Source organism: Theropithecus gelada, chromosome 18 (genome assembly GCF_003255815.1).
Source record: "Theropithecus gelada isolate Dixy chromosome 18, Tgel_1.0, whole genome shotgun sequence".
NCBI lineage: Eukaryota > Metazoa > Chordata > Mammalia > Primates > Cercopithecidae > Theropithecus > Theropithecus gelada.
The window spans coordinates 10,358,995-10,381,726 of record NC_037686.1 but is presented as its reverse complement, the minus strand read 5'-3'; the positions used below and the strand labels follow the sequence as shown (position 1 = coordinate 10,381,726).

The following is a 22,732-nucleotide window of genomic DNA, read 5'->3' as shown; positions in this document are numbered from 1 at the left end:
CCCAGAGCACTGTGCTTATCTTGCAGATGAGGAGTCACCTAGGCCCAGGAGGACCAGGAATCTGGCCCCCACCCCAGTGTCCGGCCTGCTGCACCTCACTATTTATAACCCAGCCCTTCCCCCACTCCAGGGCCACACAGCTCCTCTATCTCTGGAATGTTGAGTAGAGGTCACAAGACCATGTATGTGTTCATAGAATGATTGTCCCTTGTGGTGACAACGCTGTCTGGTCTGTGTCTTACGATAACAGATTGAATCAGATATTTCCAGTTGATTTGGAACTCTCTGGTGGCGTGGGAAGCTGTGTTAACATTTTCACATTTGTCTGTTGCAGTAGGAGTTGGGAGTGAATCCTTTTAAAAGAGAATGTGGCTTACAAAACATGATCCCTTTGGACTGAACTCATTGTGGTGAGTGTAGACTGCATGGAGTTTTGAGAATTTCATTGATTGGAAAAGAGCCAGAAATAAACAAGCAGAGCCTCCTCTGCCCTTGTCTAGCATCCAGGTCTAGGAGACCTGGAACCTGGGTATCAGAGGGACCTGGGAGAATCTGGAGCTAAGGTCACCATGAAAGTGACATGTCAATCAGTTAAAAGTCAACAGAATGTTTATTGAGTGCCTACCATATGCAAGGCTCTTGGGGGACCTGGAGATAAGTAGGTATAATCCTTAGTCTAAAGCATTTGCAATCACAGTGGGAAAGAGACTCAGGTCTGCAGAGTGAATGAGATCATAGCGGTTGATCCCTTTAGTTCATAAGGTCTTATTGAGCCCCTATTATATGGTGGGTAATGGCTGTGTGGGGGAGTATGTGGATAAAAGACAGTCTGATGGGGAAACAAGCAGACAGATGGTCACAGGAATAGGGTGTGCATGAGACACCTTGGGTGTTCTGAGAAGCACCCACAGTGTGGAAGTCAGGGAGGGATTCTCAGGAGAGAGCCCTGAGCCGAGCCCTCAGTGTAGGTGTTTACCCAGCAGAGTACAGAGGCTGATGGGGTGAGGAATGAGGTGAGATGAGAGAAGCTTCCAGGAGGAGGTGTTACTGGATCTGATTGAGGGATGGGTGGGATTCAGAAAGCAGGAGGGGAGGACATTGTGGATTAGCTATTTATTGCTTTATAACAACCCATTCCAAATCTTGCTGGCTTAAAACAACAAAGATGTATTAGTTTCCATTATTCTGTAGGTCAGGAACCCCGGCAGGGCTTGGCTCAGCGGTTCTTCTGCTCTATGTGGCATCAACTTGAGTCGCCCACTCAGCTACATTTGGCTTGCGGTTGACTGGAAGGCCTGTGAAGAACTCGGTCATATGTCTGGTGCCTCGGTACTCCTCCACCTGGCCCCTCTCTCTCCATGTGGCCAGCCGGGGCTTCCTCACAGCATGGCGGTCTCAAGTAGTCAGACTATGGCGACTGTCAAGGGAAAGTGGAAGCTGCTGGGCCTCCCACAGGCTAGCCCAGAGCTGGAGCGGCATCACTGCCGCCACATTCTATTGTTAAAGCAGGTCTGCTCTTGAAGGGTGATGTGGCTGGTATGTTTGGGGAAGGAAGGGGGATTAATGGTGGTCATGATATCTACCACAGTGAGCACAGGTCCAGAGGTGAAGATGTGTGACAGTTTTGGACCAGTAAGCAGATCGCCAGACCAGGAACACACACTGTGGTGTTTCTACTTAGCCTGTTGCCCTCTTCACAGATCCTGTTTCCTTTGGAAGCATCACTGAGGTGAGGCTGAATTATCCAAGAAGCAGCCAATAGGGGAGAAGAAGGGTCTTCAACTGATGCTTAAATAGATCCAAGTCTCTTTCGTGTCCTTCTGTTAAGGGCAGGTGTTCTTCCTTGGGCTTAAAAGGGATTCCTGGCCGGGCGCGGTGGCTCAAGCCTGTAATCCCAGCACTTTGGGAGGCCGAGACGGGCGGATCACGAGGTCAGGAGATCGAGACCATCCTGGTGAACACGGTGAAACCCCGTCTCTACTAAAAAATACAAAAAAAAAACTAGCCGGGCGAGGTGGCGGGCGCCTGTAGTCCCAGCTACTCCGGAGGCTGAGGCAGGAGAATGGCGGGAACCCGGGAGGCGGAGCTTGCAGTGAGCTGAGATCCGGCCACAGCACTCCAGCCTGGGTGACAGAGCAAGACTCCGTCTCAAAAAAAAAAAAAAAAAAAAAAGGGATTCCTGAAATTATATGCACACACATATATATATAGATAGCATATATATAGTATATATATTGCATATAATATATAATATATATTTTATATATATATAAAAACTTTTTTTTGAGATGGAGTCTCCCTCTGTTGCTGGGGCTGGAGTGCAGTGGTGCGATCTTGGCTCACTGCAATGTTCACCTCCCGGGTTCAAGCGATTCTCCTGCTTTAGCCTCCCAAGTAGCTGGGATTACAGGTGTCTGCCACCACATCCAGCTAATTTTTGTATTTTTAGTAGAGACAAGGTTTCACCATGTTGGTCAGGCTGGTCTCGAACTCCCGACCTCAGGTGATCCACCCACCTCAGCCTCCCAAAGCGCTGGAATTACAAACATAAGCCATTGTGCACAGCCAGATATATATATTTGAGGCAGGATCTTGCTCTGTCACCCAGGCTAGAGTACAGTGGTGCAATCACAGCTCACTGCAGCCTCAACCTTTCTAGGTTCAGGTGATCCTCCCACCTCAGCCACCCAGGTAGCTAGTACTACTGGCACGTGCCATCATGCCCAGCTAATGTTTTTTTTTTTGTTTTTTTTTTTTTTGAGATGGGTTTTCCCATGTTGCCCAGGCTAGTCTCATAACCCTTGGACTCAAGTGATTCGCCTGCCTCAGCCTGGGATTCAGGCATGTGCTGTAATTACGTGTGCTGGGAATTACAGGCATGAACCAGTGCGCCCAGACAATTTTTTTGGAGCAGGGGGTTGGGGGACAAAAGGTCCACACGTCTGGGCACAGTGGCTCACGCCTGTAATCCCAGCAGTTTGCGAGGCTCAGACGGGTGTATTGCTTGAGCCCAAGAGTTTGAGACCAGCCTGGGCAACACAGGGAGTCCCTGTCTCTACAAAAAATACAAAAAAAAATATACTTTTGAGAAAACGGTCCAGGCAGAGGGAACAGCATTCTCAAGGGCTATGAGGAAGCTCTTTTGAAAAGCCTAGAATACTGGTATGGCCAAGTGTATAAGTAAAGCAGAAGGTCATGGGCAATGAGGTCAAAGCGACGGCAGGAATGAGATCACGTGGGCTTTCGAGGCTGTGATAAAGGAGCTGGATGTTAAGTGCCATGAGAAACTATTGAAGGATTTGGGGAGTGATTACTTCCATTGAAATCTCAGCTCATCCATGCTTATAAACAGTGGATGATTAACTAGTGTCCTGGACTTGGTAATCACTCAGGAAATATTACCTATTACTTAAACCTTGCATCCCCTAGAATGGATGTTTAATCTATTCATGACTGAACTTTTCTCCCTTTTTCTACCTATAAACCCCCAGGCCTCCAGCCTTAGAAGAGTGAGAGAGGGCCTGTAAACACAGCAGACACAGGGTTGAGGGGCCCTGGTAGCTCCAGGGATGCTGTAGATGGCCAGCCACGGGTTTTTTTGTTTGTTTGTTTTTCTTGCTTTCCCTTTCTTTTTCTTCTTTTTAAAATTAGGGTTCAAATAGACAGTATAAAAAGCTTTAGAAATGGCTGGGCCAGTGGCTCATGCCTGTAATCCCAGCACTTTGGGAGGCCAAGGCAGGAAGGTCACTTGAGCACAGGAGTTCAAGACCAGCCTGGGCAACACAGTGAGATCCTGTCTGTAGAAATTACAAATTAGCTGGGTGTGGTGGTGTGCACCTGTGGTTCCACCTACTCAAGAGGCTGAGGCAGGAGGATCCCTTGAGCCCAGGAGTCTGAGGCTGCAGTGAGCTGTGATCGCACCACTGCACTCTAGCCTGAGCAGTACAGCATAATCCTGTCTCTTAAAAATAAAAAAAAGCGTGGAGATCTCCCTTTTCAGCATTCACAGCTTCATGTATCTCATGGATCAATAGTTTTGTTGAGCAGAATCTCATCACTTATGAACAAATTAGGTTCTAAATGGAAAGGAGGCTCGAGGCCCTTTACTCCCTATACGGTGTGGTCACGGATTTGAGCCCTCCTTCCCAGATGGACTCACTTCCATTTTCACAGGTGCGGGGAGCATCGAGCCTTCAGCCTGTCTCAGCAGGCACCTTCTTTAGTTCCTTTTCCCCAAGTTGTCCAGCGTTACCCCTACTCGAGTCTGAGTGACCCATGAGTGATTCACAGGGAGACAGCAGAGGCTGTCTCCATGCCTGGGACCCAGGATGCCCCAGCCTGCAGCTCAGTGGCAGCAGCATGTGCAGAATGGTGCAGCCCGCCCTCCCCAGCTGGTTTTAGCTTCCCCTGGCCCCACGCAGAGGCTGAGCCTCAGCTGGAGCCCGCCCTCCCACTGTTCCTCTCCCAGTAGGGGAAGGAAGGGATGCTGGTGGCGAGCAGGAAGGGTAGGCAGAGGGATAGAGCTGTGTGCAGGGGACTTCTCTTTCCAGATGTCACGCTTCCAAGAAGAGCCGGCCGGCTTAGATGTCGGCACACTAGACATAACGGCATCACTTCCTTTTTCTGTTCTCCCACCCCTTTCTGCTCATGTCTCTGAGTATTTTTCATCATAGCATTTCTTTTAGGAGTGCTGAAGGTTTCAGCCTACTATTTTTATGGAGTTATTTAAGTTATAAGAATGAAAAAGCACAGCCTTCTCAAATAACTAGTTAACCAGAAAGCCTGGCCAGGGCACTGCCTGATGCCAACATTCTGACCCCTTTGCCCCAACTCGAGATCAGCTGAGTTTGGGGAGAGTTTAGGCCCAAGGCAGCATGATGGACTTAGGGTTTTATAAACATATAAAGGCTCAATAAATTGCTTATATTCAGGCCATAGGGAACTCCTGACAACTCGCCCCCTTTATCCTGTGGGCACCAGGTTTCTACGATGCTCTTCGGTTTGTATAGACTGCAGCTGCTTTTTTGCATCTTAGCCTTGAACTCAGAGCTGCAGTGTTCTGAGAACAGAGCTTTTCCAGAGCTGCATGCATAAATGCCTCTGGGATCTTAAAAAAACAAAAACAAAAACAAAAAAACAACAAAAAAGGAACTCCTGGGCTCACTCAGGAGATCGCTGTTCAGCAGCGATGAGGTGAGGCCCAGGAATTTGTAATTAAATTTGTGACTAAAACAAAAAACTGCTGGCTCTAGTCCTGGAAATTGAAGGCAGGCTACCCCAGAGGCAGTGGGATCTGCCCATCCCAGGTAAGCTGCGCCCAAAAACAAAGAGGAGGTAGCGGGGAGGGAGGACACAGAATGAACCACTGACTTTGACACTGCACCAGGAGAAGTCAGTTTTGTGTGAGCCCACTTACGCACTCAATTCTGTTCCAGTTTTTGAGGTCTCTCCTGGTAGCTTATTTGTGTAGCTTTATAGTGAGTCTTAAAATCAAGCAGTATAGACCCTCCTATGCACTCCCATGTAAATTTTAGAATCAGCTTGTGAATTTCTTTCTCGCTATTTTTTTTTTTCCAGATGGAGTCTTGCTCTGTTGCCCAGGCTGGAGTGCAGTGGCACAATCTCGGCTCACTGCAACCTCTGCCTCCTGGGTTCAAGCAATTCTCCTGCCTCAACCTCCCGAATAGCTGGGATTACAGGCGCCTGCCACCATACCCCACTAATTTTGTATTTTTAGTAGAGACAGGGTTTCACCATGTTGACCAGGCTGGTTTCAAACTCCTGACCTCAGGTGATCCACCCACCTCAGCTTCCCAAAGTGCTGGCATTGCAGAAATGAGCCACCGCGCCTGGCCTAGCTTGTGAATTTCTAAAACAAATTTAAAAATTCCAAGTGCTGCTGATGCTCAGCTGGGTGAGTGCCTTCTCTGTTGGGGTTCCGTGATAGCAAATTACTTTCCAGCTCAAATGTATTGCCACGGATTCTAGCATACATGACTAAAGCTGCATTTATATTTCAACATTCACTAGTTTGTACTTTGCAGAAATTTAGACCCATATTCTGTATTTAGCCCTGTCCTACTGGTTTCACATTGTTAGGTCTGGATTCTTATCATTTTGGTGTCAATATGGTACCTTCTGCAGTGCAACCAACACAGTGCTGCTCCCTCTTAGAAGCTCAAGGGTTTTTTTTTTTTTTTTCCATTCAAACCAATTTCAAAAACAGCATTTATTTATTTATTTACTTACTTATTTATTTTTGAGATAGGGTCTTGCTCTGTTGCCCAGGCTGGAGTACAGTGGTATGATTATAGCCTTGAACTCCTGGGCTCATGCTATCCTCCTGCGTCAGTCTTCTGAATAGCCAGAACTGCAGGCACAAATTACCATGCCCAGCTAATTTTTAAAGTTTTTTTTATCAAGACAGAGTCTGGCTATGTTGAAAGTGCTGGTCTTGAACTCCTGGCCTCAAGCGATCCTCCCACTGCAGCCTCCTAAAGTACTGGGATTGCAGGCATGAGCCACAGTGCCCAGCTCAAAAGCAGCATTGAGATGGCCATTGACGTGGAGTGGAACTAGTCCAGGGAATGCACGTTTGCCTTCTCAGCTCCAGGGATCCTTTTGCATGCCTACTTGTCAGCCAGCTTGGTGGCCTGCCCTCCTGTCCTTTAGGGAAGACCAACAACTGCTGCTTCGAAAAAGCCCGTTTGTCTAAGCTCACCCCGCACCCATTCAGCACCACAAGCCACAGTTTCTCTGAATTTTCTGATGAGTCCAGCATTTCTCATGCTTCAGTCCGTGATGGTATGGGGGTTATTTCCCAGGAACTAGAGCTTTGCCACTCAGCGGAGCAGTCAACTGTGAAAGCATCTTCCGTCCATCCACTTAGCTTTCTGTATGTCAGCACTTTGATGCTTTTTTTTTTTTTTTAAAGTCTGAAGTCTTGATCAGCATCTTTAAAACACTTCTCCAGTTTCAGCATTTGGTCAGCAGGTATACCTTTTGGATGGCAGGGAGATCAGATTTCACCTTCACTGGACTTCTGATGAATTACACTTAACATTTGCACAGGGTTTTACAAATAGTGGGGCATTAGCGGGGCATACCCGCATCCATTGCTTCATCTGATTGGCATCAATTTCTGCCTGGATGACAGGAGGGCACTGCAGGTTGAGCCCGTTGCATGGACAAGGTTTCAGTGGCTTTCCCACAGCCAAGTCTCAGCCACAGGCTCTAACAGCTAAGGCCAGGCTTTCTCCAACAGCCTCTGCTCTGTGACAAGACACCCCTTAGTTGCCAAGAATAGGGCCAACCCTTTCCCCAGGTCTCCTCCTGCAGCCCAGCTGCTCAGGACTCTTGCAGAAAGCAGGGCTTCCTGGAGACAGGAGGCAACCCCTGTCTCCTTAATGAGCGAGGGTGTTAGTTCAGGGGGAAGACACTTGTTTTTTAGCACATCAGCCCATGAATTATTGGGGATTTTCTTAGGAAAGTCTTTGTTTTAGTAAAAGTTGAAATTGATGTTTGGTTTTGAAATTGACTTTCAATAGGAGCTTTAGAGGAGAGGGAATGGCCTTCAATCCCTACATGTCAGGTTCACCCATGGTGACGCTGTGACCCTACCCGACCCGTGCGGGGTGTCAGGCAGGCCTGGTGTGGTTGGTCTGTCCCTATCATTCCTCAGGAGTTAAAACACATGAGGAGCAACCCTTGGCTCTTATGAAGAATTCATTTCAAATGGTCCGTTCTTGAATTAGAAACACATGTTCAGTTCAGAAAGCAGTCGGCTGCTGGAGAGGTCTCTTTCCAGAATGAGCAGAGTGCTATCCAGCCTTTGTTAAGACTTGGTCATAAATGTGTGCGTTCGGCACCCCACGTGATGCTGTGGACTGAGCCGGAGCTGGGAGAGGCCAGGGCAGGGGGCACCCATCCGAATGAGACGTCGCTTTTTCATGACTGTCTCTGCTGTGATGTGGCGGGCTGCTTTGGAGCCTTCAGCTGTCCACGGCACTCATGCACAGACTCCCCAAGGAGACCCACTGAGGATATTTGGCTCAAGCAGTATCTAGTTCATTCTTTTTCCTCTGCCTTCCACTAGTGCGACAAGTCTGGGTGTTGAGGGAGTAATGGACATGTTAAAATGGATTATAGTAAAAGACAGAATGATCACTATCCTATATGTATCAGAACTGCCTTGTTAGGACCCCAGAATGGCAATTATTTTTGGCAAAATTAGGGTTCCCAAATTTAATGGCTGGCAGGAATTAGGGTGCATAGCCCACAGTGCCTGTCATAGATAGGTTCAGCCTTCTTTTATTCACCCAATACTTAAATTGTTCAGTGCCAGTTACCAGGCCTTGTGCAAGGCCCTGGGGACGGCAGAGAATTAAGATGCTCAAGTACTCATCAGTCAACCAGAGAGGAAAGGTCTGAACCACAGAAAGAGCCCCCAAAGGTCCATGTTGCTTCCTGGTGCAGAGGCAGGACTGTTCAAGCCTGCTGGACCAATCCAAGAAGGCTTCATGGAAGAGGTGGTTTTGAACTGGGACTTCAGGAGTGGGTGCCGTTGTGAGGGTGCTTCCAGTGAGGGTGCTGGAAGAGGCCATTTCAGGGGTGCACATGGCAAAGGCACGAAGCCAGGGAAGTCACATGAGAGCTGGGTACCAGTGAGCATACTGATGGCAGCCAAAGGAGGCGGGGGATTCAGAATGCCACGCCGAGGACAGTCAGTTTGATTTTTACGAGAAGTGGAGAACAATGGAAGATTTTTGAGCAGAAAATAATATGACTGGAATACTTTCTAAAGAGCATTCTGGAAAAGGTGTGAAGGATCCAAGCGATATTTCAAAATTAGAATCAGCTGGGCCTAGCAACAAATTTGTGTGTGAAAGATTGGGAGGGGGTGACTAAAGGAGAAGGAAGAGTAAAATAGGACTCCGTGTGCCTGGATGAGGGAGAACAAGGGCGGATTTCAGAGGCAAAGGGTGATTTGAAGGGTTGGTGGGGACAGGGAAGAAAATAAGGGCCAGTTTGGGTGGCCTGTGCCTTGCCATTTTAATATGCTTTGCTGACTGTAACTTATCGATGGTTGAAGGACAGAGGAAAATTCTGTTTCCCCCTGAGTTTTGAATGGAGAGACATACGCTTGGGCTGAAAGGAAGAAACTAGTGGGGGAGGAAGGAAAGAGAGGTTGAGAGGAGAGAGGAGTGATGTCAGATGGAGCCGATCCAAGAAGAGCAGGGAAGGGTGGGTGGGGCTCAGGCAGAGGCGTGTGCCCTGGAGGCAGGCCAGCTTCTGAGCCGGGGAGACAGTGTCCAGAGAGGAGGAGGAAAGAAAAGGAAGATGAGGAGTTGACTCAAGTGTGCTTGGATTTGAGGGGAAAGGTCAGAAACAGGCCCTCAGTGTCTTCTACAATTATATTTTATAAAAATAAGTAAAATAACACTGAGAAGCTCATAATGAAAACCAGCTCCCCTGCCCCCTTCCCCATCCTTCTTCCCACGCCCCAGAGGCAGCCACATGTAACTCTTCCAGCTGTTTCTTTTCTTTGGTACTTACCTCTGTATTTCTAAATTGATTTATCAGCTTTAGACATTGTATATTGACTCCCCTTCCTCCCAATTCCCAATAGAGTTACCCTACAGTCAATATGCAACATCTACGCTATGCTGAGCTCAATAGCTCTCTAAGATTGTGTTACTTTCCTTTTTCCTTTTCTCCTACGTGTTGCTTATAGCCTATGTGTCTATTTTGAAGTCTTCCTACCCTTCAACAGCCTCTTAATACAATTTTCTATATCATAAAAAGTATCAGATCATTTGTCAGTTCCATTTTTTAAAACATTGACCTCCTTCCTGGAATTCTTGTTCTTTCTGATCTAACCCGGACTGGTTATTCTCTAGACTTTTGCAATAAGGCTTTCAATCTGAGCCTGCCTTCACTACTATCCTAGAAATGTCTTTAACCTCTCTCCGCTTTCTTTACTCTCTGTTGCTTTTTCATTTTACTCCCTTGTTTCAGTAGTGCACATTTCCCAATACCTTTTTAAGAAAGGGTGCTTGAGAGATAGCATTTTAAAATTTTTAAAGTATTGCCTGTCTAAATATATCTTTATTCTTCTCTTGAAATTGATGGGTATTTTTGCTGGGTATAGAATTCAAGGTTGACCATTATATTCTATCAATATTTGACATTGTTCCCTTCTCTTCTAGTTTCCAATACTGTTGAGAAGCCTGGTGATGCCTTCCTGATTTGCAATTTTTATATTTTTTTCCCTTGAAGTTTGTAATATCTCCTTTTTATCTTCACTGTTCTGAATGTGGCTTCGTTTATTCCTTTTATTCAATAATTGTGCTGGGCTCTTTCATTTCCTTCAGTTCTGGGAAGTTGTGTGTTTATTTGATAATTCTCTCCTTACCACTCCATCACCCCTACATACCAGTTTTTCTGATCTCTCTTTTTCTGGAAGGACTTCCTAGGTTGACCCTTTAATTTTCTTATGATTTCCTTCCTATTGTTCATCATTTTGTCATCATCTTCTATCTTCTGAAAGATTTCCTTGATTTTTGTCTACCAGCCCCTTTCATTGAAATCTGATTTTGGCAAGTGCCTTTTTAATCAGCAAGGGCTCACCCTTATTCTCTGACTATCACTTTTGTATGGCAAACAATTCTTGCATCTTGGATGCAGTGTCTTCTGCTTCTCTGAGGGTAGTATGTGTTTATTTTCTTGCACTGCGTCTGTCTCTTTAGAGTTCCTTTTCATTAGTTGGTGTGGCTTGCTTTGGTCCCTGTCGTTCACACTGGCGGCTTTCCTCCTATGTCAGGTGATTTTGACTTTGGTTCACATTTAATGGGGAGACACTAGATAGAGTTTCATGACTGTGGGCATCATTATAGGGTCAATTTGAAGAATCCTTCTATCTCCAGCTAGAGGTATAAGCAAGTGGCTGGGAGCTTAACAGAGGATGGGGACTGTGAGCCTCCTTATTTAGGGAGCAGACTTTCACTTCGTGTTTTTAGACTGGTGTCTTACTCCTGTCTTCCACTGTAGCTGGTATCTCCATGGTTTTCAATCCCCCTGCCTCAGTTTCTCTGTCTAACCCAGCCTTTTTCAACCAGGGTTTCAAAGAGATGTAAACCCTGATGCCATTCTATTGTACGGAATGAACTAACTTCTCTATATCTAGAATGGAATTAGCTCTGTATCATCCTGAGGGAAAATAGAAAGTAATCACTCAAATTGTTTTCTCTTGGGCTTCTCTTCTGGAACATTGGTTAGGAAAGGCTGTTGGAGAAACCACCTCTCTCAGGGTGTTCTGGCAAACCTGCCTTTGTGGGTGGAGGGGGGGGCATGTATTTGATCTGCCATATTTATCTTAGTTTTATTTTTAAAATTTTTAGTTATGTGTACAGAGTAGATGTATATATGTATGGGGTATATGAGGTATTTTGATACAGGTATGCAGTGTGTAATAATCAGGGTAATGGGGTATCTATTACCCCAAGCATTTATCATTTCTTTACAAACATTCCAATTCTACTCTTTTATTTAAAAATGTGCAAAAGATAATTGCTGACTGCAGTCACCCTGTTGTGCTATCAAATACTAGATCTTATTAATTCTGTCTAACTATATTTGAACCCATTAACCACCTCCACTGCCCTTCTCCCCAGCTTAGTGAGGCTGGAGTGCAGTGGTGCTATCTCGGCTCACTGCAACCTCCACCTCTTGGGTTCAAGTGATTCTCCTGCCTCAGCCTCCCGAGTAGCTGGGATTGCAGGTGTGCTCCACTACACCAGGTTAATTTTTTTTTTTTTTGGTATATTTGGAAGAGATGAGGTTTCGCCATCTTGGTCAGGCTGGTCTCGAATTTGGGGGCTCAAGTGATCCCCCCACCTCGGCCTCCCAAAGTGCTGGGATTACAGGCTGAGCCACCGCGCCTGGCCCGCTTAGTGAGTTTTAAAACAAAACTGGACAGCAGGTCAAGATGCAGTCACTGATTTTTGTTGGGTCCTAATCACTGGGCTTTGGCGCTCTGGGCATTGTGGGCACCAGACTGATGGGGGCGGGGGGATGGCGTTGCTTTGCCAGCGGTTCCTCAGCCAGACCCGGGTATTTTTAGGCGTCCTGTGGACGGTCGGGAGGGGCTTCCTGGAGGGCTAGTTCCAGGAACGAATTCAAAGGAGGAAAGGGCGGCAGCTTCCGGCCGCTTCCCAAGAGGGCTGGGAAATGCGAATCGGGAGGTTCCTCCGTTGGAAGTCCCTTCGGCTGGCGACGTGGGTGCTGTGGCTGTGGCCCCCGTGGAGCCTGAGCCCTCTGCAGCCGGCGGGAGAGGCCGGGGACCCTGGGGGGAGCGTGGTTCAGACACTGAGGGGGTCGGTGGCATCAGGTCCCTTTCAGACCTTTGCGACGCACCCATGGTGTCCGCGCGCTGTGAAACCGGGAATTGTTGGGTGCCGGAGCCAAACCGGTTTGGAGAGTGCAGCCGTCTATGCAGGAGAGGCTGGAAACCCCCCAGCCCTGGGCAGGGGTCCCTGGCGGCTCCCGGGTGACCCACGGCGCCCTCGAAGATGCAGGAGGACGCCGCGTGTCCTGCTAGCGTGATGTCGCGGGGGTGGCCACGGAGTCCTCACGGGGACCCCACTCGCCGGGGCTCATGGAGGGGACCCCGACGGGGCGTTCAGGGCTGAGGTTTCCTAATCCCGTGTGTTTTTTTCTTTTCCCCGACGCCCAGCGGAGGAGCCCTCGGAGGCGCCCTCGCCCCCGCCACCCGCAGAGACCCCCAAGGAGCCGCCGCAGCCCGAGCCCACCCCGCCGAGGCCCAGCGGCCCAGCAACCCCGGAGGATCCTGCGCGACGGCCGCCCGCGGGCCAGCGGCCCGTCCTGCCCCAGCGGCCCCTGCAGCCGCGGCCCCCCGAGGAGAGGCCGCCCCTGCCCGCCTGGCCCGGCCGGACCGCGCGGCCCCAGCTGCCGGGCTCCACCGGGGTCATCATGGAGACGGGCCAGGCCGGGCCTCCCGCAGGCGCGGGCGTGTCGGGGCGGGGCCTGCCGCGGGGTGTGGACGGCCACACCGGGAGCCGGACCGTCCCCAGCGCAGAAGGCTTTGCGGGCGCACCAGGTGAGGCCCAGGGCTGCGCGGGGAGGAGCATGGGGAGGAGTGCGGGGCTCGTCCAGACCTTCCACCTGAGCCTCGGGGTCTGAGGGGCTTGGCGGGCCAGGGTCCAACCTTCAGGGGGACAAGTTCAGAAGTGCAGCTTTGGAGGGATGCCGAGGCCTGAGGGATCACTCATGCTAATCCAGCACGCGGAGGCTGGGGCGCCTCAGGGACAGTGCAGTCGTCCATACTTAGAATGGCCCGGCCAGCTGGAGTACCAGTGCCACATGGCAGCTCACTGATTCCCAGCAGGAAGGATCTTGGAAGCCAGAAGGGTATTGGGAGCTTGGGTAGTAGCAAAGCAGGTGGCACAGCAGCCTGGCTAGGCAGGAGGGCTGTCAACCATAGGCTTTGGGACTCGGGGCAGCTTCCTGAGCTCTCTGAGCTTCCTTCAACCACACAATGAGGAGAGTGCAGGACCTCAGAGGGTTACTGTGAGGATGGAGAAAAGCCCAGTTCAGTGCCCTACTGGGAAGTGCTCCCCATGAGTTGTGAATGTCCACACCATTACTGTTATGGTGACAGTGGGGGTGGTGTCACAGTACAGACAGGAGCAGAAGGAAGTGAGCATTTGTGGGATTCCCACCACGAGCCAGGGACTGAACCGCAACCGGATCTCCTGCACCCCTCCCAGCTGCACCATGAAGCCAGTGTTGTTTTACAGATGAGGAAACTGAGATTTGTGGCTATAACAGATAAACAGATGACCCTGAATGCAGCACATCATGTCACCTGCCATAGATACATGCATAGAACAATGCAAACCAGTCCCCTCTGAGTCAGACCAGGCTGACCATCAGGGACGTGCAGACACTGGCAGGGCTGGGGTCGTTCCCCATCAGTGATAGCCTGGTGCACCCGTGGCCCCTGATGCCCATGGCTGTCTGGAAGGCCGGGTCACTGCTGAGAAGACAAGAAGACATTTTCTCTCACCAGCTCTCTTTTTTTCTATTCCTTCTAAGACACCTGAGCTGCAGCGATCACAGCTCTTAGGCAGATGTCCTGTGTTTTCCAAGATAACACTTATCTTCTGTTAGTTCCATGTATCATGGATGCTTAGGCTCTCTTGGGCTATTTGTTCACTCATTCATCCATCCATGCACCCTTGCATGCATGCAGCACTCACCCATACATCTATCTGTGTATCCCTTCCACCCATCCACATATCTATCCATGTATCCACCCATCAACACATCCATCCACCAATCTATGCATCTATCCATCCACCCACATATGCATCCTCATATGCAGAGGCTGGGGCACCCCAGGGACCCACGCACCCATGTATCCATGCACATATCTATCCACCCACCCATGCATGTGCACATCCCTCCACGCATCAAGCTGTGCACTCTTCCCTGCATGTATCCACTCATCTATTTGTCCCTGCACTTATGCACCCACCCATCCATGCCTCCATTTAATAAGGACTGTGTTCAGTCTAGCTGAAGCCAAAGCTCTTGAACAGATAACACTGCTAGAGGGCAAATGTTAGCTGGCTTGTGTGACTCTCTCAGTCACAGAGAAGTCTCCAAGGCTCCAGCACCCATCTCTTTCTTCCCTGCAGCCAGCTTGCCCTCAGTGCCCTCTTCCCTGCCAGGGATAAATGGGCTAGCGAGGAAGCAGGGACAGGCTGGCACAAATGTACCTCTGCTTCTAGGAGGGCAGTGACAGTGGGTGCCCTTGTTCTATGTCTCTTTAATAGTGAAGACTCGATTTGAACTTGTGAGGGAGGAGCAAGGAGAAAAAAGGGGGCTCAGAACAAGGAGCTGGTGCTTAGGATCTTGTTTGACATGCCATTTCCTTTTTGTTTTTCAGGATACCCAAAGTCACCTCCTGTAGCTTCCCCAGGTACGTCTGCTGAGAGACCAGGGGCAGGAGGAGCAGTCTCCTTGGTGGCCTCTGCCCCTCCTCTGCATTTCCTGCCTCCTCCCTCCAAGCTATTAGCACAGATCAAGCCTGGGCCCAGCCCTTCCCACCCACCAGCACTGGGACAGCCCTCAGCTGACTACAGTGGACTAAATTCCCCAAGGTTTGCTCCCAAAAGAGGGCCAGAGTCAGGCCCAAGACGAGGAATCTTCCTTCCTCCATCATCCCAGCTCATTGAGTTTCCCAAGGGGATCACTGGGTGGGCCTCTGCCCTTGTGTGGTCTTAATGAGCTTCCTGGGGCTCCAGGTTTTATTGATTTATTAGTAAGGAAGCAGCTCCCTAGATGATGATGCACCCACTGCCTGGCCTGGCCTCCTAACACGTGTGCTCACGAGTGTGCGTGCACACACACACACACCCATCTCATATGCTTACATGCCCAGCCTCTCACACACACACACCCATCTCATATGCTTACATGCCCAGCCTCTCACACACACACACCCATCTCATATGCTTACATGCCCAGCCTCACACACACACACACACACACACACACCCATCTCATATGCTTACATGCCCAGCCTCACACACACCCTCCTAACAAGAGCCTGTCCAGTTTCTCAGATTCCTCAGCTGTCCTGCCTGCTGATCTCCGACAGGGAACCCTCTGGCTCTCGGGCGTGAGGAGTTTGCTTCACCACTTTGGGTGAAATAAAATGGGCCTGACACATAGACTTCAGTTTTCCAGGCCCTCCCGCTAGAGGACAGAAGCATCCAGGTCAATCCATTCCATCCTTTCCCTGCTCCAGGAGCTCCGGTGCCTTCTCTGGTGTCTTTTTCTGCGGGCCTCACCCAGAAGCCTTTCCCCAGCGATGGGGGCGTTGTCCTCTTTAACAAAGTGCTGGTGAACGACGGGGACGTTTACAACCCCAGCACGGGTGAGTGAGTGAAGGGAACTGGTACTGTGTCCTCCTCCTACCCCAATGCAGGTGGGACCCCTCCCCCCATGGCTGGCTGGTTTCCAGGGTCCCGTGGGCTCAGGGAGCAGATGCCTGAGTGGGCCTGCACTCCTCTGCCCCACTCTGGGCTTTCATGTAGAACGTTTCCCGGCTCGAGGGCTGCAGGCTGCATGGGTGTGTAACATTTTCTAGTGGTGAGGTCAACACACCAGTCCTCAGTGTTCACCACTGGGGTTGCTATTCATTTTTTATGGCAGTTACGAGGGCTCTGCCAGCATAGCCCACCATGCCCTGGCCACCTCTGATAGCCACCGTTGCGCCCGTCTCTCTCGAGCTCCGACAGTCGTCCTGACACCCTGGGCTGACAAGCAGGAGGCTCCCTCAGGGTCTCCTGGTTTATGATGAACAGAGCCAAAGAGGGACTGCGCTCCCCAGAGGGCCGCATGCTCCGCCACACAGTCCCTTCAGCTGGGAGCCTGAGTCTACCTGCGGCGCCTGGCGGGTCCCCCTGCCCCAGGTTGTTTCTGGGGGTCCCAAGGATCATGGGTGTGGAGTTTACCTCTGAGTTCTGTGTCCATCAGCGTCCACCTGGGCTGGGCTACTCTGCCCAGACCGAGGGCAGCTTCAAGGAAAGCAGGGCCCAGGGGTGCCTGGGCCCATCAGGACAGAAGCCCAGGCAGGTGTGGGGAGGTCCCCCTGGCCCGGGGTCTTTCCTGACCTCTCTCTGCCCTCAGCAGTCACTGTTCTGCTTCTGTACTGTGAACAGGGCCTCCTGGAGCGGGGCGGGGCGGGGCAGTGGATTTCAGGGAGGCCTTGACACTCATAAGCCACTGGGAGGGAGGGAGACTTGGTTTCCTTCTTGGTAGTTTTTAGCCACCCCCAGCCTCACATTTGCCCTGTCTGGTCACTGTCTGGCTAAATCCCATCTGTCCTTAGGCAGTGGCTCTTAACTGTTAGGTTAGCAAGCCTAAGTTACCTGCAGAACTCAAGAGAAATGAATGATGAGTGCCCTGGGCTGATGAGGCTGAAGCTCGGCATCTAAGGCAGGTCAGGGCGAGAGGAATGCTGCTGACTTCCCCCCGCCGTGTAGCTTCCTCCGGGCCCCGCAGGCCTCCAGGCCTCTGCTCAGAGTGGCAGTGGCCTTTGGGATCAGTACGTCCGTGAAGGGGAATCCATGTGGGTCTCAATGCTTGCCGCCTCAGAAGAAAGAATCTGACCAAGGGGCATGAGGCAGAGTGAGACTGAGGCAAGTTTTAGAGCAGGAAAGTACACTCGTAAGACGGCCGGGTGGGTGACGAGGGATTCAAGTGCGGTCTGACCAGTGACTCATTATACATTGGCATGCTTCTGGGGGGCTGCGTCCCTTTCCTGATTCTTCCCTTGGGGGGCCGTCTACATGCACAGTGGCCTGCCAGTGCCTGAGAGGGGGCGTGTGCGGTGTTTCCTGGAGTTGTGTGCGTGCCCACGTGACATGTTCTTCCCATACCAGTCAAGTGCTCCCAGGAGGTCACACAGCAGTTAAACACCATTTAAACGTCATTTTTGCCTCTTAATACGCATGCATGAGCTTCATCGCCCAACTCCGGAGATCTTATAGGGAAGCCGCTGATTACCAGCTTCAGGTTTTGTCTATTGGGCGACTGCCTTTCTGTGGTGTTGGCTGCGACCAATCATTAATTTAGAGAGACAGTTAACAATTGCAGGACCATCATCTGATGGTTGCCTGACATTCCTAGTTGGGGTAGGGGCTGCTCTCCTGCCCTGCTTCCATCTGCCTGACTGTAACAAGGTCACCCTCCCCAGGTCACTCTGCACTGCCTTGGCCATAGGGATGGCTCATCTGCTTGGACAGGTCGGGTGGTGCTTGCAGGCAGGGACCGTGACCTACAGTCTCGCATTCCCAGAGCTCCCTCTTACCTTGCATGGAGCACGTGCAGAAAGGAAATTCTGGGTGAACTGAGCGAAGCTGCACCACAGGTGACTCTGAACAAAGGTGAAAGCCACACCTAAAACGCCAGGGCTGGCGCTGGCCTCAGGACCAGGTGCCTTAGGAAGCCTCTGAAAAGCCCTCAGTTACTTGCTGTTCAAAGTTGGGAAGGGGACTGGGTAGCCGGGCCTCTGCTAAGCAGTCTTCCAGAGCAGACTGAAGGCCTGGGTCCCTGAGAACCACTTTTTTTTTTGTTTGTTTGAGGCAGAGTCTTGCTTTGTCGCCCAGGCTGGAGTGCAGTGGTGCCATCTCGGCTCACCGCAACCTCTGCCACGTGGATTCAAGGGATTCTCATGCCTCAGCCTCCCGAGTAGTTGGGACTACAGGTGCACACCACCATGCCCGTCTAAATATTTTTTGTATTTTTAGTAGAGATGGGTTACCCTTATTGGCCAGGCTGGTCTCAAACTCCTGACCTCAGGTGATCTGCCCACCTTGGCCTCCCCAAAGTGCTGGGATTCCCACAGGCGTGAGCCACCACAAATGCACAGTACCACTCTTTTTAGCTCCTGGGCCCTCTGTTTTATGTGCACTCTTGGCTTGTGGTCAGTGGCAAGGTCTGGTGTCCACTGTGGAGCCCGTGAGTGATGGCCATTCCTGCCAGCATTTGGTGTTGGCACTGACTCTCCTAGCTGTGGGGTCAACTACAGCTGCTTCTGCTTAGCAAATAGTGACATGTACAGATCTTTCCACCTTCCTCACCTTCGGCCACCACTTCCTTTCCCACCCCAGGCCCAGAATGTGTGGGTCATGGGCTAAGTATCAGTGCTCACTTCTGGCCACTGCCCAGCGCGGGGAGAATGGGCCTCTTACAGGAAGAGCCTGGCACGGCCCTGGGGTTACATGGTGCTGTGTCTGCCTCTCCCTGGGTTGATGGCAAGCTTCGTTTTCATTGGCCCTGCCTCATGGGTATTCTGCCCAGCAGCCAAGCTCTGAGGCTGACTTTAGCCCTTAGGTGCTTCTAATAAGGGAGAAATGCTCCAAGAGGCATTCTTAGGTCCGTGGCAAAAAGTGGTATGGGCTAAGGTGGCCTCTGCATCAGTGGTAAGCTGTAGGGGATGAGCATAAAAAAGCAGCTGAGGTGGGCAGCCGGCTGCCGTGGGAAGACAGAGATGGCTGGTCTCCCAGGCCCAGGTTAATCACTGGGGGGCCACTTACTGCCATGGCAATGGCTGTGACTTTCTCCCCGCAGGCGTCTTCACGGCTCCTTACGATGGGCGCTACCTGATCACAGCCACCCTCACCCCCGAGAGAGACGCCTATGTGGAAGCAGTGCTATCGGTCTCCAACGCCAGCGTGGCCCAGCTGCATACCGCTGGGTACAGGAGAGAGTTCCTGGAATACCACCGCCCCCCAGGGGCTTTGCACACCTGTGGGGGCCCGGGGGCATTCCACCTCATCGTGCACTTGAAGGCGGGAGATGCAGTCAACGTCGTGGTGACTGGGGGCAAGTTGGCCCACACAGACTTTGATGAAATGTACTCCACATTTAGTGGGGTTTTCTTATATCCTTTCCTTTCCCACCTCTAAGGTGGCTGGGGAGAGGTCAGGGAAAAGATAGTTGTAAAAACTCTAAAGCTTTAATATATTCGGTTTTGTATGTAATGGAAGCATGGGGCTAGAGTTTTCCGCATATGTCCCACCACCTGTCCCTAACATAAAGGCCTTCCCTTGCTGTTGAGGCCACCATGCCTTACTGCAGCCAGGCTGTGAAGAGTGAGGCACATGGTGAATGTGGCCACTGACTTTTCTGTCACTAACTGGACAACTGGAAGACTTGGAAAGGCCTTCACCTGTATCTACACTCTGGCAAGCTCAGACCCAGGGCCCTGGACTGGGTCTGAGCTTGCCACAGAGGCTCCGTCTGACTGTGGGCTTGGAGGGGGGAGGCAGGGGAGAGCTGGTCACTGTGGCTGGCCTTTACTGCAGGGCAGCACTGTGGCCAGCTGTCTGTCTTTACACTGCATGCAGAAGTTGAAACACTGAAGTGCCGAAGTGGCTCGTGCCGCCGCACAGAGACCCTGACTTTAGTTTGGGCTGTTCCACGCTTGGTTCACCATTGCTGCCTGGGACTTACCTGCTCATCCGGGCCTTGGCCCAGCTGCAAATGGGGATACGTTAGAAACTGTTCCCAAAGCTTGTCGGGCTCCTTAAATGACATGTACAATTTAAGTGCAAAGACAGGGAGTGTCAATAAAGAGGTAAAGCCATTTCCAGTTACTTTTGTTAAGTGTGGTGCCTTCCGGATCAGGAATTGTTGCTAAAAAGCAAACTGTAGAAATTTGTTTCAAAAAGGGCTACAGAAAGTAATCCTGAGTAACATTAATCTCAGCTACAAAACTGTTACCCCTTTTCGCATCCAAGCTGTACACTTGGGTTTTGTTTCTGGCTTGTGAAGACGGACCAGATGTGCACAGAGGTCAAGGCCCCATGTGATCTGCAGCTGGAGCGGCTCCTCTGGGGATGCTGCACTCAGACCCCACAGCAGCTGCCCAGGCTAACGGAATCCCTGCTGCTTCACTGCACCACTCTCCAGCAGCCACAGCTCGCCCAGCGCTCGGGTTTCTAAGCAGCAGGAGGCTCAACCTAACGCTGGCCACACGCTGACAGCTAAGCCCATCTGAGAACACGGCATCGTCACACAGCGAGACGCCTCCACTGAGGGGAGGCCCAGGAGTATTGATCTGTCACCAGTGGCCACGGAGACCTCTCAGCACCCTCAGTTCAAGGTAGTCTCTGTGGATCAGGTTGGTAAAACCTACTGGTTAATCAAGTCCCCCTGGGGAAAGGTTTGGACAGTAGAAACAAGAGCTGCAGTTTCCTTGGCCCAGAAGATGATCTTACGCTGTAAAAAATGCTTTAAGAACTGTTTGCAAATGAATTTACAGAGTGGCCACTGGACACTTTAGAGTTCCTATTTATTCCCCCAGCCACAGCTAGGTAAGATATGAGCAAGAACTAAAGATTTGCCGTTTTACTATTTAAAATTTGGATCTCTTTGTCCAGGAGCGGGAGGCAGAATGGCATCTCACCCCGTTACCACAGCTGGGGAACTGGCTCAAGGGAGCTGTCAGAGTATCCTTGGCTGTCCTAGGAATGACTCATGGAAAAAGCCCCAGTGTAGCAGCATCTTCAGGAAAACCCAGCCGGCACGCGCCATCGCCCTCTCCCCTCACGCTCCTTTTGAAAAGACCGCACTCAGCGCCCAAGGGGACGTGCTCAAGAGCTGCAGGGGCAGGGCCCAGGCAGAAGGTGGGCGATGACTACCTGCTACTTTCCCTACTCCGCAGAAGGGTCTGGAACATCGGGTAAAACCCAGTCCTCCTGTCAGTGCGTCTCTACTCACCAACAAAGGTGAATCTCAGCTCTGTGTATTCAAGACAGGCAAAACAGAATACGCCTTATCATGGCTGGAGCCTGCCTCTACTTTGAGATAAAGCAGGATGACAGCTGGATCCTGGCCCACTTAGGAGACATCTTTAGAAAGGGAAAGGCTGTCTTTTTGTACAGGCAGCAGAACAAGGTCAGCTGAGCTTAAGGCTGTGAGGTTCGGAGCAGCCCTTCAAGTCATCACCCCTGAAGTAGCATGCCTGGGAGTCAGAGGCACACCAAACCCTGAGACATAATCGGGAACAAGCTCACTACTTTTTTTTTTTTCTTTTGAGATGGGGTCTCACTCTGTTGCCCAGGCTGGAGTGCAGTGGTGTGATCTCGGCTCAGTGCAACCTCTGCCTCCTGGGTTCAAGCAATTCTCCTACCTCAGCCTCCCGAGTAGTTGGGACTACAGGTGCATGCCGCTACGCTCGGTTAATTTTTTGTATTTTAGCAGAGACGGGTTTCACTGTGTTGCCCAGCCTGGTTGCGAGCTCCTGAGCTCAGGCAATCTGTCCACTTCGGCCTCCCAAAAGTGCTGGGATTACAGGTGTGAGCCACCACACCCAGCCAAGTTCACAACTTCTGATATCAAGTTGTTGCTGAGAAAAGGTCAGGACACTTCTTAAGTAGAGGACTGTGACATCCCCTCCTCACCTCCAGGTAACACTGACAAATGGCTTCATTTACATGATTAAAAACAAAATGGTATCGTAAATAAATGCAAACCTTAAACTGCATTTGAAATTACTTCCTGGTTGGCATGTTAATCTAGCTTTCCCAGATGACTAATTTTCTCACAATTTATGTATTTGCAGCTTAACAGGGAGTATTTGTGATTGGAGTCACTGAAGCTCATGCCTGTAGCTTGGACACCCAGCTTTGCACATATCCACACCACAGCCCCTTTCCAAACATAAATGTGTATTTTCCTTATACCATCCTATAAACGGGAAGGAAAAGGGAAGGACACACGCCAACTCCAGTGGGTGCAGGGCACAACAGAAAGAAGCCACGCACAGGCACATCCTCAGAGCTCAGGGATGCAAAGTCCACTGCTCCCCTGAAGCCCTCAAAGCTGCTCTGGGTAAAGACCATTTCCTTTGTAACCAATTTCCCTGAGCTCTTCTTTTGTGTTCCTAAAGACCCATGGTTGCCATCACGTCATGGCGAGGAGGCATGAAATGCAAAACGTTTCCATCCTGAACACACGCTCCTGTCGAGGGCCTTTGGGATGCAGGGTTCAGCACATGCTGCATCTGGTAAGGGCCCAGCAATCTGAGAGGACAAAAGGTCAGTATTTAAATAATAGATGAGATGTGGTTTTGATCAAAGTTCCCTCTGACTCTGTGATGGAAACATCAGGATTGATTGCTAAATCGTATCTA

General features: G+C 50.7%; 1 protein-coding gene across 1 annotated transcript in view; it reads left to right on the top strand.

The window, feature by feature from the left end:
- The window catches only part of EMILIN2 (elastin microfibril interfacer 2), a 62,787-nt gene extending 40,703 nt beyond the window's left edge, over positions 1–22,084 (top strand). The window contains exons 6-9 of the mRNA XM_025365059.1: positions 12,751–13,117; positions 14,972–15,004; positions 15,836–15,964; positions 19,165–22,084. Coding sequence (XP_025220844.1) covers positions 12,751–13,117; positions 14,972–15,004; positions 15,836–15,964; positions 19,165–19,502 — 867 coding nt within the window. The 3' untranslated portion in view covers positions 19,503–22,084. The remainder of the gene's footprint in view (positions 1–12,750; positions 13,118–14,971; positions 15,005–15,835; positions 15,965–19,164) is intronic.
- Positions 22,085–22,732: the final 648 nt, after the last annotated feature.